Source organism: Schistosoma haematobium, chromosome 1 (assembly GCF_000699445.3).
Source record: "Schistosoma haematobium chromosome 1, whole genome shotgun sequence".
NCBI lineage: Eukaryota > Metazoa > Platyhelminthes > Trematoda > Strigeidida > Schistosomatidae > Schistosoma > Schistosoma haematobium.
Genome location: NC_067196.1, coordinates 71,912,669 through 71,926,756, shown reverse-complemented (window position 1 = coordinate 71,926,756; position 14,088 = coordinate 71,912,669). Strand labels below are relative to the sequence as shown.

Here is a 14,088-nt window from a genome sequence, read left to right as displayed (position 1 = left end):
TCGTTACTCGCATAAAGATGTTTTAGGCTTTCATCCAACGCTGTCGACGGGCAGATCTTGATAAACTTATAAAGTTAACCAATCTTCCTCGTGGAGGTCTAAAGCAGGATATTCAATTGAGACTTATTTCCTACCTGGACCAGGATCCTTCCACAGAATTTCTTTCTGCCCTTCATGAACTGAGGGGATTGATGTATAGTCCTGTCAGTACGTTTTCTCCCGCATTTTCAGTGTTTTTGTTCTTATGAGACTATTTAATGTAACACAGTCAGTTGATTCTGGGTGCTTGCATTCTTTTTTAATCTTATAATCTTTGCAAATTTGTTTCAACTGTAAATTTGAACTAAGAACTTTCATGTAGCTAGTCCCAAGCTTAGTATCGATCCGATTCCATTAATATAGTTTCTTATGGTGTATAAATAGATTGATTTACATAGTAATGCTTACAAACCATAATTATGTACTGAAAATATCGTACATCTACTAAATTCTACTGATACGCCACTGGAGATAGTCAGAATCTTGTGCATCAAAGTAGTTTTATGATTCCTAGTGGTAGTATAAGATGAAATAGATGATCAGAGTGAAGTTCCATAATTTGTACTACATTTACCATTGTTACAATGTTAGCCCAGCTATAAAGGTCAGGTGCACAATTTGTCTTTACCTACATTCGCAGCCTACAACTATCAAAACTAATCTTCGAGCTAAGGATGTTCTTTAGTTTCAGGGATGGCATGCGTTTAATGGCAACACATTTTGAATAATGCTAAGGTTCATTAGCGGGTATTTGGGCTTGGTAGAGATGTGAATTTAGCGAGTACTCCCATCTTAGAACACTATTTGTTTTCTTGGTTTGATTTTCCTCATATCGTTCAAGCAGTTTTCCTACATCATGTTATTTGGCGACACCGGTACACAGTGACGAAATTTGAGAAAAGTTTAGTTTATGACAGCACCGTCAAATGATAGTTAGTTGTTCTGGGTTAGGGTCGAGTACATTAGCATGTACTTGGTCACATAATTAGAATATTTATTTAGGATTTTTGTGCTTGAATTATAGATTACAAATTGATTTGATTGTCCTGTAAAAATTGAGTGAAATGAACTCTCAGCATTACCTTCAATTTACAACTGAGTTTTTAAACATTTGATTGAGAATAATTAAACCTGCACACTATCAAATATCTTGTTATCTTCTGAAGAGTCTTTTAAGAAGTAAAATGATTGTATTAGTTTGTCGCTGATTTTCATATGTGCTCTGTTGTATCTAACTTTTTTCTGTATTCCAAAGTCATCATTGTTATTAAAAGTGATATAATTCGTGTTTCAGACTTACAGTTTCAACAGTCAAATGGGAATTTCGACCCCCACTGTCCGTCAAACGATCTTCCGTCATCGTTTGTGTATTTAAGAGACCCTACCATTCGTTGTTCTACAGAATCGTCAAAGAATAGTTCAGGACCGAATCCATGTGTGACAGGTACAAAAACAAGCTGTGTATTACAGAAAGAGCAGTTGTGTCACAACCCTTACGTTGTACAACCGAATACAAGTGTTTTTGAACAATCATCTCCAGATGAATTAAATTCTACGAGAAGCAGGCAACAAAAATCTCAACAAACAGTTTCATCCAATGAACTCACACAAAGTTCACTGTTTCCAGGGAATCCTGTGATTAACCCATCAGTTTGGTCATCTTGGGAGTCTGTTAACAAGTTGTTACCTGAAAACCGAGTAACGACATCTCAATCTTACACATCTGGGAAGTCCCAAAATTTTAATCCCCATTCTCAAACAAATGTTGCCCTTCCTATCCCTATTCTATCCAATTCAGCTATGTCAGATGGGCATTCAGAAATACATGTGCACTCTGAATGTCCTCAGAGTTCAATCCACACACTCAGTACAGACTCAAGAAAAGCTGCTGTCACACACAAAATAGGTCCACTTATAACATTGGCTGGAGGTAAGACACAGAATGTCGAAGTATTTTTTATTGGCATTTTTCGTCGCATGCATGTAGACCAAATTTTGTTGCTGTTTATTCATTGTCATCTGTGGATTTTGTTTTATTGTCTATTTCTGTGCTTTGAGAATTTAAAGTACCTTGAAACCTAGTATTTATTGTTTATTTTAGTAGGGGAATTATTTAAACAGTTCAGGTCAAGTATATATACCAGACAAAATGCAATTACATATATTTAAAGAAATCACAATAAAGTAATATGCTAGGAAGAATTCTGTTCTCAAGTATTGACTAACCAGAAAAAGATTTCATAGTCACCTAAAGTATTCATTTCCGAAGAAAGCAATAACAAAGATTTAAGCAGAATAACATGAATTCATTTTATTTCGTGTGGTTCTCGTCAGCTGCTTACTTGTGGCCGTTGTTGCTACCTTGACGTGGTGGTCGGGCTTGTTTATCGTGATGAAGCAACCGAGCTATACTGGCTGGAACAACCATTCCTCAAGGTCCTACCATGTCAGACAGGTCGGTTGAAGAGCGGTAAGACTAAAAGCAACAAACCCAAGGTCCGAAGGCAAAGTCGTACTGCTGACTGTACAGAGGTGTGACAGCAGTAAGGTGTTTCCTTCAGACAACCAGCATGACAGCGATGCTGCCTTCCCACAGGGAGGGATGGGGTTAGAAAAGGTCGACCCTAAAAATGCACACCTCACCTTACCTCACGGAATTCAGTCTCCGGCGGTAAGGCCCTTTGAAGAACGGAGCTAACACGTCAAAAACCTCCCACGAAAAGGCCGTGCGCGACCGGCCTCAAGCAGTTGTCCCTTGGGCACTGCGGTCACGCTCTCAGGTCACTGAGACCGCCTCTAATCCAATTTCCTTTTCAGGTACCTCCAGAAGAACCCTTCCACGGTGTGGGCAACCGGGAAGTGATAACCGCCCTCATACCTCTAACAGCACCCAAGACCACTTATTTACAAAATGGGTTACAATTACTTGAAGGAGCGCAGTTGGAAGTTACTTTAAAGACATCAGTGTAATATAGCAAGGGTGTAAATAAATTTAATAGATGGAATAAAGTATTGTAAATACATACCTTATATAGGGAAAGTTCTATAACGTCGGTAGTAACAAAGGTCCATAGGGCTGGAAACAAGTGGTTACGTAGTGAGTAAACGCTGATAAAAAGTAAGAATGAGTAAAGCTCAGTTAATTAAAATAAGATTAATAATCTAAATGACAGTTAAAATAAAAAAGCGTAGTGATGTGATTAATTGAAAGAGTTGAACAAAATTTTATGACGCAATGAAGAAATATTTGCTACCAATAGAAGGAAAGACTAACAATCATCTATTCAACACATAAATCAGGTTCCGGACGCCTTATAGCAACGGTTTCAGATAACTTCAGAAGTCTGGGGCTTGACTGTTTATTAACCACCTTGATAGATTCCAAGGTATTGGCCTGATGTCCTGTATCCAAGAAACGCTTAGTAATTGCGCTGTTTAAAGTATTTATCTCTCTTGTTCGTTCATTTTTAAAAGACTTGTCATATGAGGTTCTGTTTAGTCAACTTTGATCCATAGTTTATGTGTGAGGGCTAGTAATACGTTACTAGCCAGTCGCCCAAACCAAAATAATTGGTATGATATTCAAACCTGTGACCTTTTAGTTGAAAGCTGAGTTTCGTAACCACCATGTTACTGCTCCAAAACTTAAACTGCACCTTACTGTGTGTTGTATAATAATTTGTCAATATAAGGTTTTGGGCCTGTATGAACTTGTAGCGGATCTCTGTTACCACTCACCTACGTGCTTAAACAGATAAATTATCCTGATTTTCCCATTTGTCCTGTAACCCATATATTTTCCCTCTCTAATTACTCTCTTGTAACATCTAGGTTGCTTTATAGATATGTATATGCTAGAATGTATGTGTCTGCATACTTATAACTTTCGTGTTCATAAAGACTGTCACCTATTACTCGCTAAGTTAGCTATTTCCACCACTCGAGGGGTCTCGGGGTGTGGCCCCCTAAGAAGACCACCTGCCTCGATTTGGGCACCCGAGCAGTACCACAGCAACACAAAAATAAAATGAAAATGACGATATTTACTGAAAATTCTGTTCTCGCTTCGATTTACAATCAAACAATTCACATTATTATTATTATTATTATTATTATTATTATTATTAATTATTATTATTATTATTATTATTTACGTCATTCACTTTCTTTTTTATTCCCATTTTATGTATCCTTATTTTTCGACTGATACAGCAGCTCGCCTATGGTGGAAACTCGGTTCTATCTAAACGTTCTCGAGTCACTGCCTGGTTGAAAATTGCGTGCTACCACCAAATACGAATACCGAAGCAGTTTTTCTGAAACCACGTGCACCATTCAAACTGGCTGCCTTCAACGTTCGCACACTTATGCAGGTCGGAAGACAAATAGGGCTGGTTATGTCCTTGGAAAGTCTTAATATCGACGTTTGTTGTCTATCCTGGACCCGTATTCAAGACTCCGGTGAAGTACTACAAATTCGCTCTTCACCTGTCGCTTCAAAAAGCTTATTTTACGTGCGTTTATTCGGGAACCCTGTGACATCTTCGTGTGGTCTTGCTGGCATTGGTGTCGCACGAAGCGCTAGAGCTGAGGCAGCACTAATCGATTGGATACCCATTAACAGTCGGTTATGTGCTGTTAGATTAGAACGTTCCATCAAAGTGAGAAGAAATCGGCGTGAGAAACGATGTCTTTTTGTCATCTCCGCCTATGCCTCGACAGATTGCAGCCCGGATGCAATCGAAGATGAAATCTACCATCAGTTAACTGTTCTTCTCCAGAAAGTGCGTTCGACAGATATTGTAGTACTAGCCGGAGACTTGAATGCTCAGGTCGGGCGTTTAGGTACAGAAGAGAATCTAGGTGGCCGATGGGGAATTGTTGGTCGCAAGACAGATAACGGGGACTGTCTACTGCAACTGTGCACAGACCACAACCTGTTTCTGGCTAGCACTAACTTTCGGCACAGTCATCGCTGATGTTCCACCTAGCGTCATCCCTCTGCATCTCAATCCTGGACTCAGATTGATCACATCGCGATCAGCTACCGCTGGCGTGGTTGTGTACAAGACTGCCGCTCCTTTTGGAGTACCTATCTGGACTCTGACCATGCCTTGGTCTGCGCCAATCTTACCTTACTTTTCAGTGGACAACGAAGTGACCACCATCAACGGATTGATGTCAGCAAATTGGTTGCAACTTCTGTTGCAAGTAAGTATCGAACCGAGCTAGTTTCTAGCCTAGCTACCATTCCACCGAAAAGTATAGATGAGCATTGGTTGCAATTGCATGACGCCATGAAAATAGCGAGTAAAGCCGCTTGCGACTTCGCGAAACGTCTCGCTTATAAGTACTGGGTTTCTTCAGGCTCCTTACAACTCATTGAAGCCCGTTGGTCTACTCCGGGTAACCGTGAGTTTGACTACAAACGACGACTGGTACTTAATGAAATTGAGCAAAGCTTGCGTAAGGGCCGAGAAGCCTGGTGGTCGGAGCGTGCTAATGAGCGCTAAGCAACAGCTGCATCTGGTAATTACCGGAAGCTCTTCCAACTCATCCGAGCCACTGGCAGCAATAAGTTTGGTGTGAGCGAAACAATCTGTGAGGATGATGGGATGCCAATCACTAACATCCATCGACGTTTTGGACGATGGGCAGAGTTCTTCGAAGGGCAGTTCAACTGGCCTGCTGCTCCGGCAACATTGGTCAGACTGTCCTGCCCTCCATGGCCGGTGACGACTGATCCACCAAATGAGGTGGAAGTCCGTAAGGAACTTCAACTCTTGAAGTGCTACAAATCATCGGGCCCAGATGACTTACTCATTTTAAAGATGGTGATGACTTTCTGGCTAAGGAACTGACTGTGTTGTTTACAAAGGTCTGGGAACTAGAGAGTGTACTAACGTCATGGAATGAGTCGATAGTTGTCCCTATCTTTAAAAAGGGTTCACGTCGTTCCTGTAACAACTATCGGGGTATAAGTCTACTTCCGATTGCGTTCAAGCTATTGGTTTCCGTCATACTTCGTAGGTTGTTCAAAACCCGAGAAAGATTGACTCTCGAGGAACAGGCTGGGTTTCGTTCTGGTCGAGGATGTATTGATCATATCTTCACCCTCCGCCAAATGTTAGAACACCGCCATACTAATCAAAGGCCAACAATCGTAGTGTTTCTTGACATCAGGGCTGCCTTCGATTCGCTGGACAGGACTGTTCTCTGGGATTGTCTATTGAAGAAGGGTGTGCCTGAGAAGTTTATTAACATCCTAAAAGCCCTATATACAAACACCTCGGGCAGAGTGAGGGCATACAACCACCTCTCTCCATTGTTCCATTCGAGCAGTGGGGTTAGGCAGGGTTGCCCAATCTCACCATTCCTCTTCAACTTTGCCATCGACGACATTCTGGAAACAGCTCTGATAGATGTAAGTAATGGTGGTGTGGATCTGTTACCTGGAGAAAGACTTCTCGAACTTGAGTATATGGATGATATTGTCTTACTGTGCGATAATGCTCAAGTCATGGAATCCGCACCTAATCAGTTGGCAATCAGTGTCCGTAGGTATGGTATGTGCTTTGCACCTTAGAAGTGCAAAGTACTTCTACAAGACTGGCAGGATTCTAATCCTGTACTCACCCTGGATGGTGAGCAGATAGAAGTAGTCGAGAAGTTCGTGTATCTGGATAGCTGCATAAGTGCTGGTGGGGGTGTGAGTGATGCATGTATAGTGAAAGCCAGAGCGGCTTATGCCAATCTGGGCCATCTTTGGCGCCTTCGTGATGTTAGTCTGGCTGTGAAAGGTTGGATCTACAACGCGTCGGTGAGAGCAGTTTTGCTCTATGCTTATGAAATCTGGCCTCTCCGAGTTGAGGATGTCAGAAGACTCTCTGTGTTTGATCATCGCTGTCTCCGAAGGATTGCTGACATCCAGTGGCAACACCATGTTAGTAATGCAGTGGTTCGGCGTTGTGTGTTCGGGCACAGAGACGATAATGCAATTGGTGTCACCATCTTGAAACAGCGACTTCGGTGGCTTGGACATGTTCTACGGATGTCGTCCCAGAGAATTCCACGTCGTGCATTATTTGCCGACTCTGGGACTAGTTGGAAAAAGCGGAGAGGTGGTCAGTCTATGACATGGTGTCGGGGTATGTAAGAAAGCTGAAAAGGGCTGGCTTGCGTTGGTCCTTCACGACTCCCTGGCTGGGGTCCTAGAGATGGTGTGACACAGTGGCTAGAGACGTTATGAGATATGGCTCAGAATGGAAGCTAGTGGTGATCCTGCTGTAACATTATTATTACACTACCTTACACCAATTTGGTCGTTATTATTCTTTTTTATTTTACGCTCCTTTTTTTCTCCCCATTTTCACTGCTCTGTGTGGCGCATATATATTTGGTGCCCCCTTGTACCAATATTTATGTGTTCAAATAAATAAATAAACAGAAACATTTAGGATGAGGTTCTGATCTACTGGGTAGTTAAAAGCCCAGTTATTTATCCTCTTACCGAACATTCCTCAATTAAAGTACAAATACTTTATTCACTTGTAAAAAGATTTAGTAAAAGTTGTCATTTGCACTTAGGATGGTTTTGAGTGGTTTCTTAACTGAAAATGGTTTGTTGATAAGTAAAGTTTCAAAATTGGGGGACACTACGAATATTGCGGAAGTGGATGTTTTGGGATTGCAAATGGACGTATTCCTCTTATGTTTAACAGTTCTGTTTATCTTGTATTCGTGTCCCAAATAGTTTCGCCCGGATTTACCTTCAGTTTCTGTTACTTCCTAAAAATGAATGTAGTATGAGTTATTAGAGTTTTCTTCCTAGGCCTTTCAGGTCCTACTGTTAATATGTTTTTCATATAATAATGATTACAACGCATTTATTCCTCTCGATAAGACAAGTTTACTTTTAATTTGTAACACGCAATTATGTAGTTGATGGATCGTTTCGGCTTCCCGCTGTTTTACCTGAATTCAATTTCAAAGAGTCTCCATTTTTCAAACTGATCGATGTTCTTTTACCTCCGCAAATCATTCTCCCGGCCCACATTGGTTTTGCTACTGGACGTCGATCTTATGACCGTTCTTTGGCCTTGAGGTTCACATCTGACCAAGTCGAAACCATTACTTATCACTGGTGAGTATGATTTCTCTCGTCGTTTTGGTTACTTGTGTGTAGTCTTATGTGGGATGACAGATTTACTTGTGCTTGCTCTGCATTTTTCCGAAAAACTTTCATAAGAATCTTTGTGTTGAAAACCTAAAGTTTTCTAGTATATTCGCGGTTATTACCCAACATCATTTCTTATTTCTTAAAACCATACTGGTAACTTTATGTCGACGCCCTCAACACCCTAGCTCTTAGCCTTACGTGAAGTCTGACAACAGTCATCATTAACCGAAACTATCACCCTTGGCCACGGAATTTTTGTTTGTGAACCACGCATTGTAGAATCGAGTACATTCATTTCCTTGATCTTATCTGGGCGGATGTTGGAGTAAAATTAAGATAGATGATATAGAATACAATCGACCAAATCCTGTGATATTTATAAATGCACTTTTAATTTTAAACCTTTGTATAGGGACAGCTATGCTCAGAAGATGGTGGCTACAGAAGCGATTCAGTTACCAGGTGATATTTAGCTAAGGAGTAGCATGCAAAGTTAGTGATCGTTAGGATTGTCTCTGAGAAAAACATTACCTTGATTAATTTTCGGAATTGATGTAAAAAACATAGAAGAAACATTTTAACTAACTTCTGGCTACGTTTTGGTTATTTTTCATTCCAAAACCGTATGAGTAGGATATATTTATCGGCTTTTAAAGTTTTACTATAATTGGAAAATTGGTGGCAAATCTGAGATGAGAGAAAGCGACAAGATCTGTTAGTTTGCTTCTATTAGAATAATAATCGTGAATTCTTGACCAAATTAACTGCAAAAGTGACTTGGGTTTATGGATCTGAAATGTTTCTTATAGGATTACACATGGCTGTTGATCATTGCAGTTTAAAGAAAAGGGGAGTAATTCAAAAAGCAGCTAACTTGACTAACATGGCTTCTAAGATATTATAGTCTTTAGGAATAGCTTACCGTTTTGCAAAAAGAATCATCTCAGTTTTCATCATTGATTTGATTCACCTATCATGTCATCGTCAGAATTCTATCCTGGTAATACTAGTTATTTGTTAGCAAATACACCGCGTTCACCAATTAAAAGCATTTCTTCTCTGAGTTTAGATAGATTTTGTTTTAAACTAGAAGTATTATCCAGACTTCTTAGCTGAAGCGGCTGTAACAGATGTTGCGATCTAGCGGTTAGTAACTGCTTGTACCAGGGAATAGTAGCTTGGAATTAAACCTAGAGCAATTCAGTCACACGTCTGAGTCCCATTCTACTTGTTTTTTTCCCGGGTACTCTCTCAGTAAGGTTGCTACTCAAAGCCGAGTGAGTAAATTATACTTGTAACCAGGGTATTTCCTATCATGATACTAGCAACAAACTATAGTTTTTTTTGACTGAAACTTTTATATATTTAGCAGCTCCAACTCAACTTGATCGAGCAAACCAATAAAGTGGTCGACTCAACTTTGTTTCAGTTTACTCCCAGTCACCAGCCTTTGGGAGACAAGTATATTTGCCGCTGCTACCTACGATGATATAATAAAAAAACGTATGGGTATTTGTAGAAGTTTTCGTCATGGTATCACAAACCACCCACTGAGAACAGGACTTAAGGGAGGGAGATTTGAGTTCCCATTATGAGGAGATATTCTCTTAACACTATCTTCATACAGAGACAAATCATTATGGCAAACTCGAACTTAAGGTACCTGGAATTTCCTCATGTCAATTTTTCGTTACCTATTTTCCTCGATAAATAAAGATTTCGATGCATCACCAACAGAAATCTGTAATTTTGGGATTTAAAAAACAAAGTATTTTGGTCCACTGATATTACACTTAATTTATTCACGGTAAAATCAATAAATTAATTGAATGGTTTTGTAAGACAATTCATCTGTTTTTCTTGTATGCAATTTACACTAGAATGCAAATTATGTAATATTTTTAAGATTATCAAAAGTAGATTTATTGATGTCAATGCTTTTTAGCTGGCGTGGATCTGATGAACGAATGGAATTCGGAGTGCAAGTTATTATGCGTTTTGCTCGTCTAGATCCCCAAGCCTGCCAACATCTAGTACAGACATATGAGTTGTATGGTAGTCGCAAGTCATCTAGTTTATCATTGGATAAACTCATTCAAATACCATTAGCTGAAGATAGTTTACCAGTTCATTTGATAATCCAAGTAAATGGTCGGCCTATCCAACTCCCACCTCTTTTACCAAGTAATCGTCCAGGAATGGATGGACGTCGTAATCCTAGACCTATTAATATCACTCAGTCTGTAAGTATATTTGTTTATATTTGTAATTGAGACATTTGTCCGTAATTTAAATAGCGATTTCTTTTGCTTCCATTGATTAATATGACATTAGGATTTTTTTCGTAGATTAGTCTATTATTGTAAAATCTTAAATGACAATAAAATCATGAACTATATTTTTGGGGAAGGAGTTTTATGATGTACTGATTGTACATACTTTTGTTATCTTTGGGTTGTGAAATAAATAACAAAGTGTGAGATCGTTACGTTTGAAAATATTCTAATAATCGTGTATTTCAGTTGTCGGATATAGAATAAAATCTTTCATATGTATATAACAGGGAAACAACTAACCTTAGTTTGTTTGTTCGCTGGGAAAATACTTAGAATTGATGAAGAAATCTTTTGAAGCTGGTTTCATGGTTGTTATTCTTCAATTGTAATCATAAAGCTGGAGGGTAGTTTTGGTTACAGACAAATTCATGAACTAGAGAACTATCAAAAGTCAAGGAGCACTGAAAAAATCTGTTTAGTGATTACATTACCTAATGGTCGCACAATATTCGAAATTGATTGAAGTTGGAAACTTTTAAACTCAGAATAACTTTAAAGCTATCGTACTCACCATGACACCTAAAGGTTTTGGGTTCGATCCTAATCTGAATATTATATATATATATATATATATATATATATATATATATAGTTTTTTACTGAGGGAATAGTTTTAGAATTTTTCGATTTCCATTTACTTATCCATTTATAACGCTTGCTTAACTCTTCAGGAAGGGTTAACTTCATTTTTATTTAAGGCTATGACGTGTTATAATCTGAACGATAGACTTCAAATTTATCCAGTCAGATCATAATGAATTTGAGATTATCTTGTGCATTTTTTGAAGTTATCATGTAGCTGAACCGTCTTGATGAAAATTATTTGGTGGAACTGGGAATGGTATTTTGATTTTGGATTTTTTTTCCAAACTTCCTTATTTATTAGCTTCACGTTTCCCCTACTGTTCCAAACTATATTAAATTAACTTGGACTCATGATTATTCTAGCTATACTTATAATGTTGTTGGAATATACTTGATGCGTAGACGTTCGCCTCAACAATTATGTGGTCTTCTACATTCGACTTCATTTCAAAATGCTAGTGTAATGAAAGTAAGTCTCTGTCCTTATTTGTAGACGCTTCATTATTATAAACGTTATTGCCAATCGAACATCGCTGCTTTTCATCTTATGTATTTTATTTCACGGTGAGGGGGTTGTTGTGTCGATTTGGGCCATTGTTTTTCGGGTCTGCTCCCCAACTAATTGTACATTTAAACGAATATATTAAATATCGATTGAAGCATTTGTGTAGGTGATTGGTTAACAAACTCTTATTACTTGAGACTAATTAAATTATAAACAAAACCTTTGTGGTAGCCGTATTTGGACCGTTGGTTCTAGATTATTTGTCCAATCCGTCGGTAATCAAGTCTCTCAAACTCATTACTAGTCGTCATTTTTATTTCAGCTATTAAATATTGTGTATAGTTTTCATTTAGAATGAATATTAAACTTGTCTTTATAATTCATCGCCTTATTATTCTTAATCACAACTGCTTGATTAACTCAGATCGATCACAACTAAGTGGAAAACTGTGGATAGTTCAGTGATTAAAATTTGTTTAGTAGAATTTCGGAATATACAAATTGCAATTATTTGGTAGCATAAGTGTCATTTTAATCACAGATGTGACCGTTTCTCTTTTTGTGGCCCATTATCTGACTCCAATTTGGTCGTGTGATTATCATTAAGGAAATTTACATATTGTCAATCCATGTATAAAATTATCGGCATAGATCGTGTTAGTGAATAAGTCAAATACGAGAATTAAGTTTGAATACTTTTATTTTGTACAATCGTTGATCAAGACAGACAATCAGAGAGAAGTAGCGGAAAAAGCGAAGAGGAGAGAGCGAAGCGAAACGAACCGGAGAAGGCATATGAACCAAATCAATTTAACTAAGCATTACTCAATATTTATAGACAGACAAAAATAATTTACAGATACGTAATGAATAATATAAGAAATGCACACATACGCTTACATAAAAACAGTCAAGGTTGATAAGCGAATAAGTGACATGGTCAAAATGTGACTCAATAAGAATGAATAAGTTGGCCTGCCCGAAAACTAGAATACGGTGTGTGGGTTTGACATGTCACCCGACACCACAATCTTCCATTGGTCAGCACTAGGTATTTTGGAAAATTTCCCTATTTTGCCTGTATTATTAGTCCGTAATAATTTTGTTTTATAAATATTTATTTAATTTCCACTCAGATGGAAATCATAAAAAAACTTAGTCCTAACGCTACCACTGGTAATATTGGTAGTGTTAACAACCAAAGTCAGTCTTTAACCCGTAATGAGAATGACGATGATGATGATGACGATTTAGTTATGCCAAATACACTTCCTGTTCAACTTCTTTGTCCTTTATCTAAATGTCGTATTGAAGTACCTGTACGTGGACGTAATTGTCGTCATGTTCAGTGCTATGATGCAACAACTTATCTTATAATTAATGAACGTAAACCAACTTGGAATTGTCCTGTATGCGATGGTAAAGCTGTTTACGAAGATTTGATAGTTGATGGGTGAGTTTTTAAAATCCTTTAGAATTTGATTTTACTATACCAGTGGTAGAAATCAGACAAGGGTGGTTTGAGTATCGTGTTTTGTGTATGAAATGTATGTCGGTTGGTTTATTTTTAGCCAGATCATTTCTACTTTGTCTTGGTTTTAGTCAAAGTCTGTCAATAAAATGAGACCACTAAACTAAAAGTTTCTCTGGGTTGTTGCATTGTTTGCTATCGGTTTTAGCATTGCTTGATGGTATTGTTTCTTGCAGGAAATAATAATAAAGGTGTAATAGGTGCTTACTTTGTGATTTATTTCTTTATGAACGAATGCACTGTCGACACATATTATTCATAATAAAAGACAGCATTCGGCTAAGCTGTGTATATCTAAAATACTCAGAAGTATTGGAACAAGGAAGTCTAAAAATTAGTTCATGCAAATCCCATAATTTCAGCATATTAGGAACAGGTTGAGGCAAAACTGACCAATACTGACTGTTTTGAGCGATTTGTAAAATGACTTTCGTATTAACCAGTCAATCAGGGTGAAACTTTTGTAGATGAAATGGACATTAAGAAAGAAAACTATAATTACAAATAATATATTTTCGGGATGCTACCAGCTTAACTCTATCATCCTAATACAACACTTCTAGCCATAATAATCTTAAAACAACATTCCTGGTCTTTGTGCTTTTTTGCATATTATATCTTGATAACAACTACATAAAAAAGGCGAGATATCCGTCTATCAATAAAAGAACGAGTATACTGCGCGGCAGTTCGTTCTGTTCTGCTTCACGGCTGTGAAACGTGTCCATCAAGGGTAGAGGATACGCGTAAGTTACTAGTATTTGATCACAGAGGTCTCAGAAATATTGCTGGCGTCTGCTGGGACCAGTGGGTAAGTAATAATGAGGTTAGACGCAGAGTATTAGGGAATGATGGTAAATCGATTGATGAGGTTGTGAATCTTCATCGACTGAGATAGTTGGGAACACGTGTT

The 14,088-nt window shown here is 38.2% G+C and overlaps 1 protein-coding gene across 1 annotated transcript in view; it reads left to right on the top strand.

The window, feature by feature from the left end:
* PIAS2 (E3 SUMO-protein ligase pias2) overlaps positions 1–14,088 on the top strand; it is a 28,329-nt gene that overhangs the window by 285 nt on the left and 13,956 nt on the right. Inside the window, exons 2-7 of the mRNA XM_051209596.1 lie at positions 27–207; positions 1,334–1,969; positions 7,981–8,182; positions 10,164–10,461; positions 11,441–11,608; positions 12,781–13,097. Coding sequence (XP_051075052.1) covers positions 27–207; positions 1,334–1,969; positions 7,981–8,182; positions 10,164–10,461; positions 11,441–11,608; positions 12,781–13,097 — 1,802 coding nt within the window. The remainder of the gene's footprint in view (positions 1–26; positions 208–1,333; positions 1,970–7,980; positions 8,183–10,163; positions 10,462–11,440; positions 11,609–12,780; positions 13,098–14,088) is intronic.